The sequence below is a fragment of the Amphiprion ocellaris genome, chromosome 9, assembly GCF_022539595.1.
Source record: "Amphiprion ocellaris isolate individual 3 ecotype Okinawa chromosome 9, ASM2253959v1, whole genome shotgun sequence".
In the NCBI taxonomy this organism is placed as follows: Eukaryota; Metazoa; Chordata; class Actinopteri; family Pomacentridae; genus Amphiprion; species Amphiprion ocellaris.
This window is the reverse complement of record NC_072774.1, coordinates 13,628,615-13,655,085: the sequence shown is the minus strand read 5'-3', so window position 1 is coordinate 13,655,085 and position 26,471 is coordinate 13,628,615. Positions and strand designations below refer to the sequence as shown.

The following is a 26,471-nucleotide window of genomic DNA, read 5'->3' as shown; positions in this document are numbered from 1 at the left end:
TTCCTCTAAATCCCCTAGTCCGTTTTTGAGTAACGTTGCTAAGAGAGGAATGATTCACATATGCCGATCGTCGCATAACTCTGCCGTGTTCCTTGTCGGAATAATTAATCTAACTTACCTTCATTCTTTCAGTGCTCCAACAGATCTGGATGCAACAGTTTCCATCACGGTGATTTGTCTGGTCTGTGGTCTGCTAGTTTCAGCCATTCTCCTGATATGTTTCGTGGTGTTTATCAATTAATGATTTTTTTTTTTTTGTATGTCACCGCAATATTGCACGGGTGTAAAACTGTTTGCTTCCGCTTTGGTGAAGAAGATCAGGGAGTTAATTGTTTTGCACGGTCTTCAGAAGTAATTTTTGTTGGTAAATGAGAGACATTAGAATGGGACATGTCTGCATCTACAAACCAAAAACAAGGAAGTGAATTTGGTAACGTATGTGCATTACGTTTGCACTGGGGACTGCTATGATTGGTGGAACTCATGGGAGGCAAGCCAAAATTGCGGAAAAGTTGCGGTGATTGGACAAAATTGCAAGGCCACGCAGAATTCATGGAGATTGGTTGAATTTGCATGAATTCGCACGATCCCAACATCGCGAATTCCTGGAGGGACTGATTAATGCAGCAGCAGCTCAGCCTTGTCATGACATGAGTAAGTATGACTTTGTTCTTCAGCAGCCGAGGACAAATAGAGAAAGAGCAAGAAACTGCAGAAGTCTCTCACTAAGACAAAATTACTTTTGAATATAATGCGGTCATTTCCTAATATTTCACTTTGCATGCAAAAAAGGAAGCCACAGTTAACTTGGGCTTTTACTGATTGGAAATAAGCAGACATCCCACAACTCCGATTAGGCAGGGTCTGGACTCAAATCTATATTAAAGAATCACATTAACAAGATACTAACCTTTCAATGTAGTCATTATGTATCACTTAATTGAATTTCAGGATTGAGTACAGGGTCAGATTCAGAATTTTCCACTACTCTGAATTTCTATTTGAATGTTTAAAGATACTTGAAATGGTCCTTTACATGAAAACACTGGAGTCTCCTGAATATTTTCACAATGAATTAGGACTAACTATGTGAGCATTAGGTTTATTTTGTCCAACTTGATCTCTAAATAGTATGATACTCATGAGCCTCAGTTATCATTTCAAAGGAGAAAATGGTGCACAAATCAGAGCAGCAATGTCAGAATGCTTTTTCATTGCAATTAGGAGCAAAATATGGCACCCATTCAGAGACTGGATATTTCTTACCTTCCAAACTTTAGTCAATAAAGAAACTGTGTGAGAGCATTTTTGAAAAAAATATTTACTCGTCTTAGATAAGAAGATGACGCCACACTTGTGCATGAAGATAATTCCAACATATAGACTGAAATCAAGGACCATCATGATTGGTGCTGTCCAAAGATAGCTTGTGTAAGTCATTCAAAAACTATGAATTAAAAGGTCACTTTGTGGTTTGGTAGGATTGTAAGTGTAGGGCTATTATTCCGCTGTTGTAGTGAAGTGTCCTTAAAATTTTAGCAAAAATTGCAAATATATTTCCAGAAAAGAAAATGTAAATTAATTTGTTCTGTCAATCACGACTATTATGTGAAAGTTAGGATTTGGAGGCACTGATCCTGCAGTTTGGTGTCCTTAGCCCATATAGAATTTTGTGACTTTTCTCTCCTTTGACTCGACAGTACAGCAGCCTCTCTGTGTACACCTCCTGATTTGCACACTGCATGTGCGTCAAAGTAAAGAGCCTTATAGAGGTCACCATGTCATGTCAAAAGACGAATGCTAGTCACCTGAAGGCAACCATTTATTCATTGAAGCAACAACATGCCACTTCTGTTTCCTCATGTTGTTTGTCCATTTAAGCCATATTTCCAAGATTTAAAAAAGAAAATGCAAATTAGCCATTCTTCCATTAGCTGATTTGAACCAAATAAACTTGGCTGCGAAGTGTTGCCAGAATAGGCTATTTTGTACATGACTGTAATAAACAGAGTACAAGAACATGGAAACAAAAGTACTTGCTTGCCAACTACTCAAAATCCTCAAAGAAGATGAAGAAACCAACAAACTTTGGCCATCTATGACAGAAAAATTCAGATTCAGATTCAGACAACTTCATTTGTCCCCAGGGGACAATTAAAAAAATGGTGAGAAGTCTTCAGGAATTCTTCCACTTGGCAAACTTGTAATCATTTTTCCAAGTCAGCTGGCATGGTTGTGTTCCGATATCCATACTACATTACTACATTGTGTGCCAGAAAAAGATTTACCTAAAATGCAAGGATTCCTTACTGCATTGTATGCATACTGCATGCAACCCGACGTACTTTGTAAGCGCAGCTGCAGTATGGACTTACAGTAAAAAGTATGTGATTTGGAACAGAGCTCATGTTTATTGTTGTCTGGAGTCAAACTCAATGAAAATAGCAGAAACAGCTGATCAGTGATTGAATCAAATATTTACTATGTCAGAAGTTACTTGATAAAGGTATTTCCATCTCCCATAAATCAACTTTTTGACAGTTAACTTTGTGAAAGACTGTCACAGGTGAACGACAAAAGTCTTTTACAACATTGTAGAAATTCTTTCAGATTTTTCAGTTTCCATTATTATGCATAAAAAAGTGTCATGAAAACATGGCTATACTGAAAGTCATAGACAAGCAGTGATAAAGTTGCGGCCACCCCTTAATTATCCAATGCTTACATATGACTAACTTGTGGCTGTGGAGTAACATTTTTCCCACCAGTGCAACCGGGGGGCTTCGTACTGCATTTCTACTTACTGCTAAGAATTAAACATTATGAACCAGACTTGAACCCACAACATGAAACCTTGTTGTGCAGCTATAAGCCTCCTGCAGTGTCTTACAGCGTCTATAGCAGTACAACACATTATGATTCATGTTTTTTAGGACAGGTTGACTGCATGACTTGCTTACATATGGATTACATGGGTATGAATTTGTGCATGTACTGAGCTGCATAAGCTTCCAAATTAAATGTTGGTTTAAAGCAGATTGCACATTTAGCAAGTAGAAGGCTGCTGAGACTCATGTAGCAACGCAGCATAAGAAGAAGAAGGAGATGCGATGGATGAGCAGAGAGGACAGAAGGAACAGGCAGAGGAGAGGAAAAGATTACTACCATAGTACATCAGACTTAGCTTCACATCCTTAATGGTAACCATGGAAATAATTATAGAGCCGACTGTTAGAGTGAGAGCTACAGAGAAAGAGAGGGAGGAGACAAGACAACAGAGAGAAAGACAACTATGGGGGTAAAGTAGCTGAAATATTGAAGTACCTCAACCTTGTATTTTCAATTTAAAGATCACATGAGCATAATGTTAAACCCTCATAAAGTCAGTTTGACCACTTGTAGTTTGACATCTAATTTAAATCTTCTCCTAAGATAGAGTATCTAAGGTGGGAGGGAGCATGAATGAACATATCCATCCACCACTTGCATGGAGGTCATGTTATTTTTACCCATTTCTCTATCTTTGCAGCGATAAGGGTGCAGCGAGTACAGTAGCAGTACAGTGACATAATAAAACGACGGTTTAAAAAAAGTTGCTTTAAAGCCACAGTTGTCATGGAAACAGATCTGAGATACCCTTTACCCCTGAGGAAGTGCTGATTGCTTATCACTGCTGAAAGCCCAATCAATGGGGATGTTGTTGAGGCTGAAATTAAAAAGTACTAGACATCAGATACACCGAGAAATAAAAAGAAATGTACCTGTTAGATTTAAATAACTGAGCGTATTGGCTCGCTGGCCTTATTTGTTGGAAATCAGCAGGGGTCGGGTAAGGTCTGAGAAATTAGCAGTGTCATTTCTAATTTTGATTGGTCATGACTCGTCTGTGGGTATGTAACAAGTGTTACACGGGCAGGTGGTGGGGACTGGGCTTTGTGCAAGGTATTGTGTGAGTAATAACATGCTTGCATGCCTCCCACACAGTTGCCCCTCGGCTCTGAACTTCGCTCTGTGCTGTGTGTGCAGAAGGTGAGAGGTAAACAGAAAGGAATGAGAGGCTGAAGGGGAGAGGAAGAAAAGATGGAAAGAATGAAGTGAGAGAGGAGGAGGAGAAAAAAGTGAAGAGGGGCTTAAAATCCCTCCAGGTCTCAGCAGGCACCCATCCAGCCCCACCCCTTCTAAACATCTCCCTCTCCTCCTCTCCCTCTCTCTCTACTACTGGAATACAGAGAGCGAAGGAGGCAGGGAGAGATTGAAGCGCAGGGTATCAGTGCACTGCTGCTCCCTCCCCAAACTGTGCTGCTGTCCACCTGTGCAGGATAATCCGTCCAGGCAGCAGACAGGAGACACTACAACATCCATCGCATGCCAGGCGGATTACTTGAGGATGAACCTCCGTTTGGTGGGAAGGAAGACGAGGGACTAAGTTGCCATCACATTTTAAAATTTTTTTCTGTGCTTGTGCAGCCTGTCAGCTGCTGGCATACGTTCAGTTTGTAGGCATTGCAGTTTTTAGACTACTTTATTCTCTGGCTCAGTTATTTTTCTTTCCTGTCTCTTCACTCCGGGCGGATGTTTGTCCACATATTTCATTGGCAGCTTTAATTTTTCCTGCTTTGCTGCTACCTTGGGAAAGTCCGATCAGGAGGCGAGGGAGAGAGGGAGGGGGGGTAAGGCGCAGCAGACATCGGAGCGACGCGCGTTTGCTGGCGCACATACAGAAACGAGGACCTATTGCGCACCGCACCGCTTCTTTCACGCACACATGGGATCGGGCGCGCTCTCTCACGTGCACGCGCGCGCACACATGGCTGCACCTCCAGACAAGCAGCTCATTTCCCCTCTGCGTGCACACCGAGCTTCTGATTGCAATTAAACTCCAGAGTCCCGAGGCACCAACGCGTTTTTTTTAAAAACAAAACCTTTTTACCCTCTCCATCTTCGGCAAGTTTATTTCTTTTTTTCTGACATGCGCAAGGCGGACAGCCACTAAGGAGAACATCGCAGAAACATTGCACGTCTAAAAGATGAGAGGAATTGGCCTCAGCGGATCTCCCGTCGGTCACCGGAATTGCGAGTGCAGGGTTGGGGCGGAGGGCACCGGGGAGAGAGGACAGGGAGAGGCCGGGGAGGAGGAGCTCTCATCCGGACTGCCCGCCGCGGAACAGCCGCTGCTGCCGGAGCTCAAGAAGCAGGCTGCTGCTGCCGGGGGGAGGCGGGGGAAGGATGAACAGTGCCTCAGTGTGAAATTATAACACTCAGCTGGCTTTGGGAGTGTTTGTTTTCCCGTCGTTTTACCTCTCACTAATTAGTCTGAAGATGCGAGATAACGAACAGTGGCCTACTTAATAACTGTCGTCCTGTACACTTATCAGTGTGGCACTTTTGGGTCACCTCAAAGGTAAATTCAGCACTTTGGAGAAAAGTAAAGGCCTGCAGTTGCTATTTTACCTGAAAGGACATCCTCCCAACAACAGGCCACTTACAATAGTTCAACTTTCTGTGATTTTTTTTTCTTAGTAGTGTTTGTAGTGGGCAGAAAACTTCTAATAATATTCCTATGATCTAGGGAAGTCTAGTGTGTCTGTGATGCTCAGTAGTGAGTTTATGGTCACCGTATTGCACTTGATAGTATTTTTTATCTCGTAAATATTGCTATGCTATAATATTTCCTTAGTATATTATATAAAATCTATAGTTTATAATTTTCTGTGATATTTGTATAGAGAATTGTACATAAATTTATTATAAGATCACTATAATTCATTTTTGTATTCACTTACTGGGATATATCCAGATATCTTGAAGGAGCCCTGTTTCCAGGTGCCTTGGTAGTGGAGGTAGGCATCATTTATTCATATACCTATTTGTCTATGAAATATTTAAAGGTCACAGACAGATTTAGGGCCAACATTCATCCAGTTGCAACATGGAAGTGTTTTTGCCGTATTGGGCTTTTGTAGTAGAATTGATTTCCCTGGCTTTGCTTTAGCTTAAGTCCTCTTGATTCCTTTTTTTTTCTAGGGTGATTTGAGCGCTGACTTTTTGAGCAATACTCCTCTGTCTGGAACTTGAACACAGCCTTATAAATCCGCCAGAGGATGCTTACCCGCCGATCAGATAGTCAGACAAATGCATATGTGTCATAACACTTGTTGGCAGGTGCGGTTTTCAGATATACCAACACTTGTGCTCAGTTATTTATAGACGCTAATATCACTGTGTGCTTTTGGAGTATCGGATCAGAACAAGTGTCGATGCTTGAAGGAATGTAACACAATCTGCGGAGCTGCAGCAAACAAATACAGAGACTCGGTGGAATATAGGCTGAAGTCAGTGAACGCACCTCCAGCCTGTGCTGGCAGCAGCTCACTGTGGGGTCACCTACTGTTCACTGGAAGCGCAGAGACGCTGTCTCTACAAGTTTGGACACAAAGCACAAGAGCCCCTCCTCATCTAGGTAGGACATCTTTTTATTTGACTGTTGTTGCGCATAAACCCATATATATGCAAATCCAACTCATTACAAAGTCGCTTTGTCATTCCAGAAATACATGATTATGTCCCCCAAAATTCCAGTTTTAGGAATTTACAAGACAGAAAACAAATTACACAGACAGTAATAATCTTTGACTGTGAGTGCACCTTTCATATTAGCAGTCATGTTTTCTGAGTGGGTGTTTCAGTTTTGCCAATGCCCAGTGTCGAATTCTGGAAATCAGTTTTTCACATCACTTTCAAATAAGACATAGAAAGCCGTCTCCAAGTCCGCTGTAAGTGTAGCTCTGATCTTCACCCCATTAGCAATCATCTCTCGTACAATGACATCACTTTTCTCTCTGTGTTTCTGTGAGTTTGTCGTCAAGTGCAAGAGCACAAATAGTCCACTGCTTCCCATCTGCTGTTTGTTCTCATGCAGTGCTATAATCAAGCAAAAACTCTGCTATAAAGCTGCATTCATGCTTGTTCGATGATGAAGTCAATATTTCTTTGCAGCTCTTTCCCACAACTGAGAGCTCAATGAAATGTGTGGAGCACTGTTTGATTTTTGGGGGTTTAAATATCTAGTGGCTCCTGATGTCCTTGTGCTGCACTGTGGTGAAAATTACAGTAAATAATGTACCATGACAAGCCTGCTAAATCAGATCCGACTGTACTCTGTTCCCTTTGCTCTAAAAATCAAATATTTCCCACAAGAAACACAAGCCAGATCCAAAATTAGACCTTTCATTTCTTTGTGTTAAAGCTGCAGTAGGTGTGTTTGCAGAGAAGCAGAAAGACACTCGCTCACTCCTCCCCTTCGCTTCCCACTGAGGCGAAGGCAAAAGCAATCGGCAGGCAATTGATTGACAGCTCTGAATGAAGCTCTGCTGCTTGAAAGTTTGCCTCTGACTCCCAAAACACAACATTAACAGTAACAGCAAACAGCAGAGAAATGCCACTATCAATATTGTCCAAAACTGACATTATATTAGTCACTTCTCTTAACCCAGCATGAGAGTTACTTTTGCAAGATTTGAATGAAATGTCAACTTATAAAAATCTATTTTAGACAAGAGTGGCGATAAAATATGTTGAGCTACATCATTGGAAACAGAAATGGCAGAGAAATAGCTAGTTTTTTTTATTGGTGGCTTGTGGATTCTGAAATTCACAAACCCATTTTGCCAAGCAAATCAGCTTTGAGAGTACAAAGGATTGTCCAGAATCTTGGTGAACTGCCAGCTTGGCTCTTACTGTTCATGTAGAGTAGAGAAACTTGTGCTCAGCAGTCAAAATGTGTCATGGTTGGACTGTTGGCTGGTGCTTCTTTCCACTCTGTTTCACTTGCAGTAACTGATCTTTGAAAGCCACATCATTTAAATGAGTATGTGGTTTTCTGCTTTCAGCTGTTGTGTAACATTCACACTGGAGATATGTGACTTATTTATGTAACAATGAGTTGATTTTTTCAAGCTTGTGTTATGAGTTTTTCAGTCAGAACTTGCATGGCTTTTGGGTTTAATAAAGAATGAAGCTGCAGAGACATACTATATGAGTCACTCCCCAAAATCCCTAGATTCTATATTTTCCCCACAGAACTTGATAGTCTCTTTAATTATGCAGTGTTTATGCAATTTCATTCAAATTGTGACTGTGAGCAGCCAAGTGTCAAAACAGAAAATTAAGATAACCCTGAGCTGCACAGCCACAGAGGACAAGTGTTTATAGACTGAGTAGTCCTTGTGACAAGTAAATGAAACTGTGCAGGAAAGAGACATATATTAATTTATATATTTATGTTCAAATGACAAAGCCCTCTAGTGGCTAAAGCAACTAGAAAAAGCACTCAGAGAGAGCAGTACTCCTCCAAGGCTGCTCAGTTGGCGTATCATTTCCGACGGATGAAATATTTAATAAAAAAATTACCTTGTGCTGAGCACAGGCATGTGTTATGCATGTGCATGTTATGTATGAATACCAAATTGCGTGTAAATTACTCTTTTAAAGGTCTGTTGATCAGTTCATCACTTTTGCCAAGTCTTTGTTTTGCTAGTGTTAAAATAACCATTCCCTCCATTCTTTTATTTTGAAGGCATATTTTTAATGTTGCAGGCTTTTATTTTGTCACCATTCCAGTGGCACAGGAAGTGTTTATCTAAGAAGCGGTTTCTTGACATGATGAAGACGCTGCGGAAAAGTCCCTAAAATTCACATAAAGATGAAAGAAAACGGTTCCACGCTGCTGCTGTCTAGCAAAGGATGTGTCTAAACTTAGAAGCACCAGCTGGAATGGAGACAAGCTCTTACTGTGAAGAAATGAGTGAAGGACAGAAAGGTGAATATGTGTTCAAAATAAGGCTGACAGCTGAACTTAACGTGTCTGGCTGGAGTTTGCTACATACATGACCTAAATATGTAGCGGACGGCAGGAATTGATGGGACTCAGAAACAGCCCACAGTTTAATCAGTTGTTTCTTGTATGATTTCCAAATGATAAATCACAGTCAATTTGTAGTAGGATCGCAATCATGTGATCATCAGCAGGTAACTGACACAGTGTTCATGTCATGGTTACAGCGACGGCGTGCCGTGCTGTTTATTTTCAGATTCATTTTGTTTTGCAAAATTGTTAAGTTAATCATTAACTTAAAAAACAAAAAACAGGACAAAACTGTAAATAATGTCCCCATCAAAGATCTGTACTCGTATAAGTGGTAATTTACAACATTTGACTGCAAAAGTACATTATTGTTTTACTGTGATATGTGCCATTATTTGAAAGAAAAGAAAGACTGGTACTTTTTTACGTATTAATTTACATGTTGACTGTATAAAAGCAGACCATAGCAACTTTCCCTGCAGGATTCACTGCCATTGAATCAAGCTTTGGTCCATCTGAAGGAACATGCATGTGCATCTGCCTTTGTAGAATAACCAATAGGAAGGCCTGCTCTCTGGCCAGCAGACCAGCATGCACCTGCCCATATTGATACTATTTGGGAAAAGAGCAACATATCAAATAATGGTCCCAGCACAAGCACTATTGCGGACTATAACACAGACAAATTAGCTGCTGTTTGAAGATGATCTGGCATGTGGGCTGTGATATTCAAACTGCTGTTTGCAAAGTTTACACTTGACCTTTTGGTCATTGGTTTGAACAAAATACAGCCACACAACAACTTTTTCGACATGGTGTCAGTTAGTTTGGAGCCAACTCTGAGAAAACATTCAGTAAATATTAGAAAGGTTAAACTAGCTGTCTCCATTATGTGAAGCAAGCTAAAAGTTGTGGAAACATGGAGGTCTTAACAGGTAGTCTGTTCCTCCCGCTGCCAAAAATAGAGGATTATTCCTGGAACACTGTTGTTTTACTCCTTATATATGTGTTCTCTATTTGGATGAGAACAGATCAATCAACCAGTTGATGTGGAGACTGCAGGTTCTTGGTATCTTCCTCTAACCCTGACCTAGCAGCACCTAAACCAAAGCCTTACCATTGCATTACCATATTTTAAACCTGACTTTCTGAAACAGTGATGGTGTCTTGTTTATTGGCTAATCAGATCAGACAACTCTAACATGATCCAACAGATTTTATAACTGCATTTGTCGAACTTCTTGCATTTATCAGGGTAAAGCATCACATATTTGCCGTTTCCAGCTTTTCAAACATGACAATTTCCTGGTTTTACATATTGTATAGTGTGCACTGCATATCATTTGTTTTTGAGCTGTTGATAGAACCAAACAAGTAGACTAAATAATGAGTCATAAAATTGATTCACCTACTATGTGACAGGGAAAACAATTGTTAGTTGCCACTGTATTGTTTTCATCAGTATCAAAAAGTCTTTACACTAAGTTATGTGACACCTCAACAAATCTATCCCAACACTCATAACTGCTAGACTCTCAGAATAACATGCATCATTCATAGAAACATACTGCAACCGTTTGCACACCATGCATTGGTAATTTGCTCAGAAAGCAGAATGGACTCTGACAGGCAGATCAAGGTTTAGAGAAACGGTGCTGCTGCTACTGCTGTGTGAGGGATTGAAACCTCATGTTATCTTTTCGAAATCAGCTCTGTGCCAGTGTTTCTCAACATCCACACACGTTTCTCTCGTTCAGATTCCAGAATTGAACAGCCACTGCAGAGCTTTATCAGCACTGCAGCTGACCGAGATTTGTCCAGATAAATGTTTCCAAAAAGTGAAAAACATAGTTACAGTTGGGAATGAAACCCTACACCCCTCACAGTGCTGGTGCCTTGCTTTACCTGCTGGGCGCTAGATGACAGCATTTATACCTTAAATTATGTAATGAGAGTCCCAGATGCAGCCGCTATACATTCCATTTTAAACACAGGAGCGACTACTTTGCATTTGTAGTCACAGTTCATGGATCAAAAGCAAACAGGGAGCCAACCAGCGTTCTATCATAACAAAGGCAAACATACAAAAAGCCCTGAGCGTTTCAGCGCTATTAAGACACCCACTCCCTCTCCAGCCTCCATCTCTGGCTCTTGTGCTCGCTCCCTCTCTCCATCCAACTCCCCCCTTCCTCAGTGCAACTCCCAGCTCACCCTCCCTCTCTTGTTACCACTCCCCCAGATGCATTTCCTCCATTTCACTCTCTTCCTTTTTTCCCTCTATTCAGCTCTCTCTTTCTGTCATCCTGTCTTCCCTCCGTATAGTCTTGCTCTTGCACTGTCCCTGCTACTCCTACACGAACACTTACCACCACCACCTCCCCCCACACACTGTGTTTCTTTTCATTTTTTAACCAACCTCTTACTCATGTGTGTCTACATCCCTCCCTCCCACTCCTTTAACTCTGTCTCTCTCTCAGTTCTCTCAGAGGGTCTGAGCTGGAAGCGATTGCCACCCACACATTCCCTCTTCAGCTTTCAGCTTGACATCAGATTTACATTCACAATGAACAAGCGCAGCATTTCACATGTTGCCTGGCACATGGCTATATACACAAACATGTGATCGCATGAGACGGTCATTTCCAAACACGAACAAAGGCGCCTCTACTGTACTGTATTGTATTGATTTTTTAGTCTTTGTGCACATGTTGATCTAATGTTGGAAGTCAATAAACCCATTAGTGGATTGATCTGAAAAATTGCGATGAGCATTCAAAACCTTTTTCTGATCCTGTAGGGACATTTTATTGAATTGAATCCCCCAAAATATTGAGAGATGAATCAATGAATTCTAAAATAATTACTTACAGCAACTCTATGTGCATTTCTAATCTGACTTCCAGACTCCAGTATGAAGGAACAGTTCCACATTTTGATAAAGGAGGACAGATGAGAAGATCAATGCCAGTCTCGTGTCTGCACAGTGTCTATGTAGCATGAGCAGACAGACTGGAAGCAGAAACAAACAGCTAACCTGAGAGAAATGCAAAAATGACAGGTTGTGGTTTTAAAATGACTTACATGCTGGAACTATTTACTGATGAACAACTCATAATCTGGCCAACACTTCTGTGCAGCATATCTGGTGTTTAACTTTACTCTGACTCGTACTCTGGGAACTTGCTACATTGAAAAGGCTCCTACATGTTGGTCACTGTGAACCTTATATTGTCTTTTTTATAGTGCTGGGCAACGATTAAAATTCGTAATCGTGATTAATCGCATCATTTTTCTGTGATTAATTGCATTGTTATGTAAAATAAAATAATTAATTTAAAAGTACTATATTCTGCACTTTTGTTTTTAAAGTACTGCTATATGAACAAAAATGCAGTAACATTTGGTTTGCAAACACTTTAAACAAATAAAGTGCTTTTTAACAGCACTTTTCCCTTTATACAGTATCAGTTAACATATTTCTTGTAAATCTCAAGCTAAATATTAACGTAATCAAATCAAATAAAACCTTTTATCTGGTTTGTTGTAGAAAAACAAGTTACCTTCAGAGTCCAGAGCCACGATCATAACATGATAACAGGAACCTTCCCAGCAACAGCAAGTTAACATTCATACATCTGTTTTCTTATTTTTTTCTGAACAGGTACCAGCAGAAACATTTTTCTTTTATCAGAGAGCAGCATAAACGGTCTATGCGTCGGGGACTATAGCCCCCGTTAGTGATGCAGGTTGAGGCTCATACATGCCATCATTCGTTGCGATCCTAAGAACATTCCTCAAACCGACATATTCCACAAAACTCATCAGAATGCAGTCTATAGCTTACTACTTTGCTGCGACATTTGTTAGCTTGTCTTGCTTTAGTTTATCTCTATGTGTCCCACACACTGCATCCACCGTTAGTTTGGGTGAGACGTGATGATGCCCATCCCAAGTACTGATCAACATCCTGTGACTCATAGTTTCTCTAATGGATTTCTAATAATGCGTTAACTTACCTATCCCTATTTTTTAATTTCTGTTTTTGTTGAAATAAAATAAATAAAATGTGCTCATTTGCAAGACAGACAAACTGTCCAAATTTATAGCCTCCTGTAGATAAGAGGATGGTATTGATCCTCCCTCAGATCAGATTATCCATGCAGCCTGTGATCTGGATCAAGGTGTAAATGCCTGCAGAACACATTGCAATCAGAAAGCAACATCAATCACAAAGTCACAAGACTGTCCCTATAAAAATCAAAAGCCATATCTGATTTACATTTTGGCTGCCATCTCCGTCGATGTTATCACCTTTTGCACTGCTACGGTGCTCCCAGCATTGCTGCAAAGCTTGTAATGCTCCATCGGTCAGACCCTCTACTTGATTTTCATTTTTGGGAAAAGATAGAAGTCACAGGGACCAAAATCTGGAGAGTAGGATGGGCGGTGACTGTGTTATTGAGACCATAAAACCTTTTTGCTCTGAGACTTTGTGCATAGCGCATTGGATCACCCACATTCGATTCCAGTTAAAGTAGTGATGTTCTCCCTTAAACACCTCAGGACTTTATACTAGAACTATGCCATTACAGTCCATCCCAGGGTAGTATTCATGGTGCACACCTGTGTGAATGTTGAAGAAACATGTTCCAGATGCTCTTTTTTTTTAAAAAATACTTTATTTAAGGTTTTTAACTTTACAAAACATTCCACAACAGGGCAACCATTGAACATAAAAGAAAAGAGGAAGAAAAGGAAAAACAAACCAAGAGTAAAACAAAACAAAACAAAACAAAACAAAAACAAAAGGGGAGGCTGCCAGACAGTTATACAATTACATAAATATACTTACAGAGAAAACATAGTTGCAATAATTAAAGTAAAGCAAGTACCATGTGAAAAGTTTAGTCAGGCATCACACCTGACACTAGCCAAGAAGGGTCCCCAAGTTCTCTCAAAACTGTTCTGTTTGGTGGGTTTGTGCAGACGCAGTCTTTCCATTTGAATAACCGATAACATCTCGCTGAGCCAGTGAGCAATGTTCCAGATGCTCTTGACTGGACACACATTCTTCGGTCTTAGAGACTGCAGGTACTTCCACTGCTGTGTCTTCTCTTAGTGGTAGCCACACCACATCTCATCAACAGTCATGATCCTCACATTAAAGTTGGATCATCTTGATTAATTTCCTGCTTTATTGAGAAATTGGAAATATTCACAATAACATCTGTAACACAGGTCCTGCTGTTGATAAGACAGGGCCGTGTGGTGTCCTGACTCATGGCACTTCTTGCTCACACATGTTGCATGCACGTGATCATGACGCGTACAGTGCATAAGCACCACACAGTGTCACAACTTTTTGATTGTACCATTTAAACCAGACCACTTCTAGAGATGGTTCAGCTCACATTGTCCTCAGATTTCACCCCTTTAGGAATCTGTACAGTTTGACCATTACTCTGCAAAATATCTAAATAAATTTTTAAAAAATTAGTTGAGCTCTTGGTGTGTAAATTTATTGTATAGTTGTCATAACTATTGTTTCTGGCTCATAAACAGTCATCACATAATCTTCAAAGTCATAGTTACAACAGGAAATGTCAGAACCCCAAGATTAAACTATAAAAGTACCATAAAACCTAGCAAACACAGCAGCTTAATGGCAGCCAATGTTTGCATTTCAATGCAATAAAACTTAATTAAATTGATTATTGTAATTTCTCCCATTCCTTCCATTTGACATGAATATAGCATTATCCAGCTCAAATTGCTTGTTTGGTATCAAAATGCCGCCATATTTAAAATGACAAAAAGCCTACATCACACCAAGCTTAAAGGCCTATGATCAGATGTCACACTGAGCACTCCTTCATTCTCACAATCACTGCTACCTACATTATAAACACTGAAAACCTCATTCTGGGGAGTAGAAAATAGATATTTTGGACACTGAACATTGTAATCTTGTGTCATAACTAATAGGTGTAAAATAACTGCACCACTGTAAGCAGAGCGTCATCTACATGCCATATACACTCGTTTTTGATCTATTTTGGGGTTTTTCGAGGACACCATGTAATCTTGATTGTATGTGTTGCACAGAATTTGTTGAAATGCTTTTCTTTTATTTTCCATCATATTTTAAATACTTTACCAGTACGAACTTAACCATTTTCTAAAAAAACAGTAATATTTCAAGGCAGTTATAGTAACAATGAGCAACTTGAACAATGTTATTTCAGCACATGGTTGATTTATTGGGCAGCTAAATAAAAGAGACAGGCATGTCGAGCTTCAGCGTGACCCCAGTCAGACAGAATCACAACCTCCGATGACATAATGATGCCTCAGCCAAGCTGTATTTTTCAAGTCTGCTTTTCAAGCCTTTACATCATCTCTAAACGATAGTTACATAATAGCATTTTAAAATAGGTACAGCAAGCAAATCAAACATCTCTCCAGATGTCTTCACACTTTCCATTTCAATGCAGCACACTAACTCATTAGCACATTGTTGCAGTCATCAACAGTGATCCCAAGACTAATGAAGCTTTTAAATGATTTACCGTGATCTATCAGGCGTCTTTGTGGCTGCTGAACACACTCCTTTGCTTAGCGTGTATGGATTTGTTTGTGCGTGCATATGTGTGTGAGACTGTAGCCCATCCAGCAACCCACTGCCAAAACAAAATGTCCAAACACCCTCTCAGCCCTGAGCTTTGCTGTATAGTACTGTATGTCTGAAATGAAAATGTAAGGTACTTCAGGGAAAAAAAAATGTTGCTATGGCAACAAAACACAGAGCCTGGGTTAGGCTGAAAAAGAGAGTGAGTGAGAAATGGATTTAAATGGACCTTTCTAGACTTTTTTTTCCCCGTTCCAGACCAATGCTTTTGTTAGCACTTTCATAAAGGAATGCTTAATGGCTTCAATTAATTTAAACAGCCATTAATGTGAGAATGCATATGTCGGAACAAGACAGAAAGGACAATGACCAGACCACCTGTTTTGGTTTTAATTTTTCACTGCCAAACACTCCTTGCTAACCCCACCCATCTCTCATTCTTCGACAATATTTGCATAAAGACTGTGGATCGGATGATTTATACACCGATTTTGAATGAGTCTTAGCACACGCTGCCACCCACACTTCTCCGCTCTGTGCATGTTAAGTGTAAAAAGGGGCAGTTATGGTGTATTATGTTTGAAAAGTGAATTTTGGTCTATATTCAAGTTGAAGAGTGCAATTTTCCAAAATGAGAAATCTGCTCTCGGCACCCACTCTTTGGAAATGGTAGATAATACAGCATGTGGAGTAAAACCAGGGACATGTTGAAAATATAGGAGCTATCAGACTGTGTTACTTCTGCAGCCTAAGTTCAACTCTGCTCTTGGGGCTAGTTACTAGAGAGTTACAAGTTACTAGTTCACCTCCAGCAACAGATGGATTGGTTGTGTTGTCTGTTAAGCTATTAGCTTAATGTTGCAGTAAATGGCATTTTGAAAGCAGGCCTGAAATCAAATGTGCATGTGTGTTACTATGTGTTTGCACGGCATGCACTAATGGAATTACCTGCTTATTAGTGTAAGATGCATGGTTACGCGCATGAAGAAGTGGGACTTTAACGCTGGTTGATTATGCTTTGCAAGGCACTGTTGCAGACCTGGGTACCTTTAAATTGCCCTCATGATTTATATACTGTATACTGTAAGTCAACAGTAATCTGCCCTCTGTGGCCAATTAGACAAATAACAAGAAAGAGATTAGTATCCCCCATTCAAGTTTCTTTCTGTGTGTGTGAAATAGACTAAAAGCAGTCAAGTGTGTTCACACTGGGAAAGGCTGGAGCAATGTTTTGGATGTCAAACTGCATTGAAATCCCAACACTGTTTCTCTTTGGAGATTGAAAGTAAATGCTTATAAGGTGCAAGGGATTGTTGCTCAGTGTTTTCTAAATGTGAATATAATGTGAGCTGCTGCTCTATAAATGAAATGCTTAGTAAGGAAGTTTGTCACTTGTGTATAGTAATCATTATGGAGTTGTGTTTTGTAGGTAGCAGATCAGTTTTTATTTTAACAACAAAATGCAATGTTGTTGAAATAAAGTGCATAATGTCTCCCAAAAAAGCATTACATTTATTGATCCATCTGCTTGTCACAGCAAGACTCCCTCTTTGGCAGAAGCCAAAAGTGGTCCAGATCTCCAGATCTTTTTTCTTTTGCTCATAAGTCATTCAAATCTGCATATTCATGACAATGTGAACAGCCCAATTCACATAGAATTTGATATATTAAATTCCGATTTGGACCACTTATATAAGTGCTCCTAAATCATGGACAGATTTTTACAATCCTTCACATCTCCCCATATTGCAACTCATGTTACTTTTACATCACTCTAGATCAACATTTTACATGAAGTCTGTTTAAATGAAGCCATTCATGTCATTATGTCACCACTCCTGGCTTTGCATCCACACACAAAGTACAGAAGTAGCAGCCACTGCACAACAAAAAAAAAACATAGTTTCTCGCCATCCTTGTTATCGTTTGCTCTCTAGGTCGCTCACATCTGCTGCACATCAACCTATAAATGAAACCATGAAGTTCAGTCACCTCCATGCTTACTTCAGAGAGCCTGGTCTCACTTCCATTGGTGAAGAAGTTAGCTTTCTCACACACAAAAAAACGGTCTTTGTCAGGACTGATTGGCATCAGGTGTGAATACGTTGGGTAGAGTTTGAAGGTCATGCGTGTTCCTCGCGTTGTTCCTGAGCAGTTTTTGTGGTGTGGTTGGGAACATTGTCCCTGCTCGGTGATGCCGATGGCAATGGAGAGTGCTGGGGGTTGTGCTTGCTCTGTAACCATGTTTAGGTGGGTGGTGCATGTCAAACGAACGTCCACGTGAATGCCAGGACTCAAGGTTTCCCAGCAAAACATTGCATTGTATTAAGATGATCAGGAACATTCCCTGTCAGCAGTTTTAATGTGGTGGCTGATTGCTTTGTATTCCTCATATTACAGTCCAGTGCAGCAGCAGAGCAGCAAACACTCACCAGTGTCTTTGATTATCATCTGTGATATTAAACCTCCCATCACAGTCGAAGTCAGAGGAAGTGCACACCCCAGTTATAGTGGAATAATAAAATCCTAGAACACCTCTAAACATTTCTCCTGCATGACTGCTGACGTCGCTGTCAGCTGAAGCGTTGATCACACTGGGCAGCAGCAGAGGAAGTGGTGCCAGTACCTGGTTAAAGTCGGCTTTGCTATACATTCAGAATTGAAGCTGTGACGGTTGAAGCAGCGAAGAGAAAACAAGTGGAGTCTTTCTGTGTTGCTCTTTCCTGTGCTTCCTTCAGCCTTCTCTATCTCAGTTTTAGTTAGCTTTGTGGCTAGGTGATTTTGAAGACAGGGTTTGTAAAAGTTTATAGCCTGGAGCATCCCAATAGCTGTGTGTTTGGGATGGAAAGCACATAGGGGCAAATGCCATCAGCAGTGAGACTTTGATTCGCAGCTGGTCGGGATCTTTACCATGTCATTCCCCTGCTCTGCTTCCCCACATTTCTTTTGTGCTTCGTTTGTTGCTATCCAATGCTGGAAAAAAAACTATCTTTAAAAAAGATTATACCTTGTGCTGTTATCCTGCAATGTACAATGATGCAGCAAAAAAAAAAGTGCAATGATTCAACTGCCAAAATGAGATCAGACTCTGGGGCTTTTCAACTGATGATTCAAATCATCGACGTGTAGGGAGCAGCCCTCTACACAACACACAAACTTTCAAATACAGAAAAGCGGGTGTTTTGACAGTACACACCTTTTGTACTTGTGGGGAAAAATGACAGCTGCAGCTACCAGACTTCTGTCCCAATAAAACCCTTCAATGGAGGATGTAATCAAACACGTGTTCACTCTGCCTCCAAATTGGCACTAAATGAGCCAAGTGTTTTTTTTTTTTTTTAAATTCACCCTAAGGCTTAAGAAAATACACTAACACGACACTGTGTATTGTTTTCTGTTTTGTTTTGTTAATGTAGAACTGATTGAATTCTCTATCACCATTTTCTTATTGGCACAGTCTGCTCCTCCTGGTGAAGCTAATTAGTTTGGAAAACAATAAATTCTGAATTGGATCTTGATATGACTGTTAGAAGACTTTTTAACTGCAGCTGGGATACATGCATGTTGACTGCATAACCTCCTACAGTGCAAGGCGTCACCTATGATGATTTCTGTTAATTAACACTCTATGCATAGTAGCAAACACCTAAGAAACTGTAAGAAATACTGTGACAGAGTGACCTCCAAAGATGAATGAAAAAAGTTGAAGTTCATGAGTTTATTCAGTTTTTCTAAATGTAAGAAGATCAAGCTCTGGAACCAAAAACCTGTAAAGTGCAATTGAACATTTTCATTGGTTGCACCGGTGCACCTGACATTTAGCAGATCTGTCTGTGTTTCTCTAGGTGGCCCGTCCACATGGATAAAATCATTCTGTTTCAACTAAGGGAACTCTGCACTAGAATGCCTTATTTCAATGTTTTCAAATTAATTTTTGGCCACAAACCAGCTTGAGCTGCTGCACTGCAGTAACCGAGTGGAGACCCGAGGCTTCTCTGTGCACAGCTGACCAGTTCTGATGCATGTTAGTCATTTAGGAAGTTAAATGTGACATTACAATACCGTATTCCATGCTTTTCTATCAAAATTTTGGCAACACATTAGACTGAGCTGCTGTGCTGCAGTAACCAAGTGAAGACTAGAGACTTCTCTGACCACATTCGACCAGTAGCGTCTACTGATGCATGTGTAGTGAACTTTGGTATAGAGCTCGCCCTGTGTACTATTGTCTTTAATTTTGTGTCAACCTTTCTGGAAGCATAGGTTTCATTTATTTTGCACCTATCTGACCTTATTGACAAATGCAAGTCTGAGGAAATTAAAATTAGCTTACTTTCATGTAATTAAGATATGCTATCAAAAGCACTCGACTCATTTAATGGAGCTCGATTCCAATTTCTTCCTCTCTCTTTCATCCTTTTCATATAAAAATCCCTGCTATATCAGATAATTTAGAAGACTCCTTCACCAGTCAGTCATCCAGCCCACAGGTGGTAGTTTTTGAAACCGTGAATTTGGGCACAGCAACATTGGAATAGTGTGTGACAAACTCCGTCATGGTCAGTTTTTTCCTTCCTTGCGTGGGTTGGAGAAAATGTTAGGACTGCAGACAGAAAGATGGGCAGGCTCACAGTGAAAAGATTGCCATTTGGACAGGTAAATAAAAGAGTGAAAGGAGAGGGCCGATGAGGATAAAAGAGGAATACAGATAAAGGTAAGTATGGAGAAAATGGAGGGTTCTAGATGCTGCACATATCTGAAGGGGAGGGAATGAGAGGACGGCATGAAAACAAGAAGAGGGTGCAAGGAGGGGAAAGAAAATGAGAGAGCGGAAGAGGAGAAAGATCAAGGGCTGAGGAGAGGTAGAGGGATAAATGCACTATTTGAATTATGTAAAATAGCTGCGTGGGAGAGAGGAGGTGTGTGTGTGTCTGAGTATTGGAGTGACAGAAGAGGCTGAGAGAGGAAGAGAACGAGGAAAGAGCAGAGACAGACAGCATGAGCAACATGAAAAGTCAGAGTGAGGCTGGCTGATATGCTGGAGAAACAGACGAGGAATTTGAACAAACCAATGCAACCATCTCATGATTTGTATTACGGTTAGGATGCTGCAGGTTGATCTCTGAGAGGGCTATGCTGCGAACGAAAAAAATAGAGGTACATGAGAGAAAACAAGCTGTGCTGAGATGTAAAGTCAGCTTTGATATCCTCCCGCTGTATTTTGGAGACCATAAAAACGATTATCTAAGCAGGGCTCCTACATAGGTGGTCACCCTGGGTTTATTAGACATGGGACTGTTTTGTTCTTATCTGGTGGAACAAGGTGTGACGTGCTGTTGGCTTCTCATAAATTTACATATTCACTGGGAGTGAGGATGATCATGCAAAAGCTTCAGTCCTGTTTGTAACTGTAGGGACAGCAAAGTCAATCAGCCATAAATATCTCAGACAACTACTGAATGAGAAGAGGAAACTTTATTTGGATTCCTGCCCCCTGGCAGATGAATCCCAATGACTTTTCTTCCTGTATTGCCAAGTTACAATCTACCAGATGGTTCCCAGTAGAACTGAACATTGATTTTATATTTAAATTGCATTTGAAACAATGCAATTAGGAATTTGTAAAGGGTGCATTTTAGGATTGAGCCATGCAGCACATCTAATCTAGGTTTTATATTGTAGTGTTGATGATTTTGCAAGTTTGTCCCATCCACTGTTAGCATGCTAATGTTTGTAGTTAGTACCAGTCACCACTGGGCAGCTTCAAAGAGCTGCTAGCATGTCTATAGAAGGGCTAAACGATGTGAAAACAAAATCATCTTGTGATTATTTCTGACAAATATTGCAATATTTTCACAATTTTTGTGATAATGGTAAAAAATGTATTTTGCTGAAGTCTGTTTAAAACAAACACATTCTCTTATTTTTGAATAACATAAGTCATAGGTCAGAGCATCTCTGTAGCACCACTGTGCTTTGTCTAAAATAGTATGTTGTGATACATTTTGCCGTCTTAACGAAACATTGCAGCTCCTACAGATTTGATAATACACTTGTTCATACTGTGATTTTGATAAATCTTCGATGGATTGTTCAACCTTATTTTCTAACATTTGACTTTGGATTTAGAATGCATACTCGTCCTCATGAGAACTCAGTCATAGCCAATATTTTCTGCTGGTAAGATGTCTTTGTATCTGGCTGTTGTGTTTAGTGAGAGGTCTCAGTTTCTCATTGTTTCTCACAGAATTTGGATCAAAAACAGTATAAAAAGCTGCACAAACGATGCTTAGATGACCGTGTGATATGAAACCCTCCCGCTCAAGCTCACACAGTTATTTTTAGTTTTAAAAACCTCAAAATCCCATTGTTGTTGTCCTCATTTAGTGTCACACTACTATTACAATGAAGAATAAACTGGGAACGTATTTTTGACAGATTAGCGTCTGGGTGTAACTTAATAGAATATAGTTCTCCATTGTTATAATGATATGGTGAGAGCTACAGGTAAATGTACTGTGTTTGATTAAAATAATGTACATTTCTTAAAAAAAAAAAAAAAAAAATATCTTGAAGGTTTTCATAGGGAGGTGTATTTTGTTCAAACTGCCTCTCAGATGGTCAGATAGCTTCAGAAACCCTTGCACATCATCCCAACATCAGATTACACCCTGCACACATTGTGGAAAGACTTAAAATATTTAAAGACAATTGATACACATACACAAGAAGATAAACCTTTAATGCTCTGCAGTCTTAGTTGAGGATCCAGTTCAGGAGAAAAAGGGTCTCTCCATTTCATATTGTGCTGTACACACAAGAGAGATACTTATCTTGTGGACGGACCATTTACTGATTTATAGAGGAGCAGTGATATTTGTAATTATCCAAGGCAGAGTTATGTGATCAGTGCCATTTGTCTGTCTGTCAGCAAGATTACTGAAAAAGTAGAAAGCTGAATATCATGAAACCTGTTGGAGAGATGGAGCATAGGCACAGAAGGAACTCAATCAATTTCGGTGCGGATCCAGGTCACTTTTGTTAAAATTGTGAGATGGAGCATCGGCCTTGTCAGAGGGTGTGCTCTCTGAGAGCGCTTTTAGTTATTTTCTCTAAAACACAAAGAGCTTTTTTTACTCTAGCTGTCTTAAAAGTCGCTTTCACCACGAAGTGCATGTGCAGGAATTTGAGAGCAACACTGATGCAGAGATGTATGTGACTGATATTTGAAAGAAGGACGGCAGAGATGGACAGACACGTAAATGCACAATTTTTGGGGGCATTTTTTGGTGCTTGGCCCCCTGTGTTTTGTTTTCTGCTCACTAACTGTACGTTTGCACTCTCTCCATCATCTACAAGTGCAGGACAGGAGTTTATTCCCTTACTGGCCAATCAGTGCATTAGGCGCTGACTTGCTGACGGAAGTCAATAAGTGCTTTGTTTGTTTAATGCTTGCTCCTCTCTATCCATGCATCTCCCAGTTCCTCCCCTTCACATGCAGACTGTTAACATTTGCCTCATCTCATGGCCAGACAGAAAATCTATCTGTCCAATAGTCTCGCACCCACTTTGTCAACACCCCTCCCCTCCAGAGGTGTGTTTGTGTGGAGCAGTAGAAGCAGCAGCAGTGTTGGTGAATAGGTGTGACCTTGTGTGGTGTTATTTCTCTATCTCACCTTTAACCTCCATCTGCTTCTCATATATAAGAGCTCTCCCGTCACTGTTTATTTCCACGTTGACCCCGTCTTTCTCTCTCCACATCCTTTGGCTCTACCTGAGTCTTGCGCCACACATTTTGTCCTCGTATTACCTTTGATGTTTTTCTTCCTCTTAAGCGCTACCGTGTCTTACCTGTCAACCATCTCTCCCCCTCACAGATCATCGCGCCCGGCGGAAGAGCATAGCCACCGGGAAGCAGCCCAGCATGGAGGTCCCTCCCACTGCCCCCCTTCAACCCTTCCGACAATCCGTGAGTAACCCCTCCTGTCCCCGGCCTCGCTCGCTGCCTCCATCCCTCTCGCTGTCCCTCCTCCCTCCTCCCGCCCTGGGCCCACCGCACACCTGTGGCCGTCGGGCCAGCGGCACCCCGCCTCACCCTTTCCCTCTCTCCCTGGCCGTCTCCCCCTCCCTCACCTTTTGCCAGCAGCAGCAGCAAAAGGGCTCCAAGAAAGGGCCCGGCACACCCCCTTTACCTCGCTCGCTGCCCCTCTCCCCCTCTCTGTCCTTCACCCTGCCCCACTCGCCTGCTGCCTCCTCCTCCCCCCCCTTCTTGTACTGGGGCGGAGACTGGAGGGCTGCCGGTTCGAGTCCAGTGGCGGGAGGAACGTTTATTGCACCACTGCCCCCGTTTGAGGTATGTGACACAAACATGGCTGAAGCAGAGACACTGGCTACGTTTACATTCACCACAAATATTCACACAGGCCCCGCAGATGTAAAGTCCACAGTGACGTTTAAGAGTGCAGAAACACGGGAAGAACATAACTCCTGTTCACACAAATATTCATATTAGTGCATCATGCCAAGTGTCGTGCCAGTGTGTGTGCAAGTTTTTATCAAGTTTTAGCTCCTTACCTACAAACCGATTACTTCAAAACTGGTGCTATACATTTTTGTGCTATCACCTGACTTGTTCTCCTTGTACAGTGAAAACATCATAAGGAAAATACTTGTCAGAAGTAATGGTCATTTCAAAGAAAAATTTCATTCCAACCTGTAACATAGAATTGGACCAAGAAAGACTGAAGCAGGTTCATCATTTCAAATATCTCGGTTCATGGATAACATCAGATGGAAGATGCGAAACAGACATCAAATGTAGAGTAGCAATGGCAAGAACAGCATTTACAAAAATGAAAAATATACTGACAAGTAAGAAAATAGCAATTAGCATCCATTGGAGGACTATCAACTGTTATATCCTACCAGTTCTGATGTACGGATGTGAATCTTGGAACTTAAATAATAAAATGTCGAACAAAATCCCTGTAGCACAGATGTAGTTTTACAGACGCATGCTACGTATATCTTACATGGACAGAATAACTAATGAAGATGTTTTAAAAACACTAAACACAAATTATACGCTACTGAACAAAATTAGGAAATGGAAAGCAACATTTTTGGACACATCTTAAGGAAGGAGATCCTGGAATATATTGTCACAACTGGAAAAATTAATTGCAAGAGAGGACGAGGCAGACAGAGGATGAAAATGATAGATGGACTTACATCACATGGAACGGGCAACAGTCACAATTCAGAGAGCAAAAGATCGGAGGAGCTGGAGAGAAATGATCGCCTACGCTGAATGGCATGGCACTTGATTGACTGATACATTTTTACAGTATGCATATTATTTTCCTTACCATTCCAATCAGCCGTTGTCATGAAAATAACTTATCAGACTTTTGAAACATACTTAAATTGTGTAACAAAAACAGTAATCTGCTTTAATGTTTGTTTGTTGTGTGGTAATGCAGTTTCAGGATAGTTTCACTTTAAAATTTGCATGATTGCCATTCAGGACACAAAATAAGAAGGAGGAATAATGAGGAGGAAGCCAAACCTATCCAGCACACAACAGATTGAAGTTACAAGTGCAAGTGTGAGCAGAAACATTAAGCGAACAGCATGTAAGAAACAAGAGCATAAAATAAACTGTGAAATTAACATAAAATCAAAGAAAAGATTAACAACAATCACTTATCTTAGACTGATACATATTAGCAGTAAAAATAGAAATCTTGATGTTAAAATTTACATTGATACAAACTCCAACACAGAATTTAATTGACATACCTTTATTTATTTTTTACATATAGTTGCTTGACCCTCTAAACCCCAAAATTCGCTTGAAGTTTCAAAAGGTGTATTATCTTTAAAATGGCCAAAATGGCATCATTTGTCAGAGCCAGAAACTGTTAAAAAAGAAAGATTTGGATTTTTAATTTTGTACTTATCTATGATATACCATTTCATGGGAAAACCTTTTGGAATTTTCATCAAAATCACTTTAATCTACATGTCATTTAAAAATTGCCCCAAAATAAACAGTTTGCACCAGATTCTGTTATAAAATAAATTAATTTATGCTCTTCTGGTGCTGGCTGAGAAGCCATGACTGAGCTGCAGCCAACAGTCACAGATTCGGATTCTTTTGGCTGAACTGCAGGCTGTGTTTAGCCAGAGCAAATAGCAGACTGGTATGGAAACAAACTAAAAAAAATGTAAGAAGTAGAATAGCTGTAGAATGTAGAGCAAATGTCTTTTACAGAATTGAGAACACCTGCGGGTACCTGTAGAAATCTGTTGTACATGTTGATTCCAAGTTTTTTCAATTTTTGTAAAATACATATTTAAAGAAATGTTATAACTGTGTCATACTGCACAAGTTCTTGAGTTCTCTTCTACTTGCCAGGATTATGCTTTTTCCAGAGGTGCAGGACTTCTGGATTGCAGTGAAAAATGAGCCCACAGTGAGGGAAAATGTGACAGCAGCAACAACAAAGCCCAGAAACTGCCTGCATAGAATGAAAAAGAACTTTGCAATATTTATCGTTTAGTGTTGATTGGCTATTACTTGTGATGTGTAACCAGATGGAGAAAGGCAACTGCTTGAGAGTAAAAGCAACTTTAGAAAAGAAAGTATTTATTTTAACAGGAATTGGTTAAAAAGACATAATACCAACATTGTATTTAATACTCAGTCGACTGCTAACTATGTGTTGAAATTAACTACATAAATTAGGCATTAGTATGTAAAAGATGAAAGAAAAATTTAGGCTGAAATTAAATACTTAACTCAGTCTGATTTATCAAATGTCCAATAGCACAGTTTCAACTAGTGCTGAAATGAATGAAAACCAACAGATCTGTCAGGAATGGTTGCAGAAGTGCTTGCAGGGCAGCAGGCTGGTTCGTAAATGGTTAAGCGAGATGTAAAGTAAATGTGACTTGTAGTAAATGGGCTAAAACACA

General features: G+C 40.3%; 1 protein-coding gene across 19 annotated transcripts in view; it reads left to right on the top strand.

The window, feature by feature from the left end:
* syngap1b (synaptic Ras GTPase activating protein 1b) overlaps positions 1-26,471 on the top strand; it is a 183,475-nt gene that overhangs the window by 94,696 nt on the left and 62,308 nt on the right. For 13 of the 19 annotated variants that reach the window (XM_055013883.1, XM_055013875.1, XM_055013882.1 and 10 more), the window contains one exon: positions 23,369-23,844. In XM_055013883.1, coding sequence (XP_054869858.1) covers positions 23,369-23,844 — 476 coding nt within the window. Of the gene's footprint in view, positions 1-4,244; positions 6,461-23,368; positions 23,845-26,471 lie in introns of those variants that run through there. The other 6 variants (XM_035954700.2, XM_023284425.3, XM_055013885.1 and 3 more) reach the window with 4 other exon arrangements.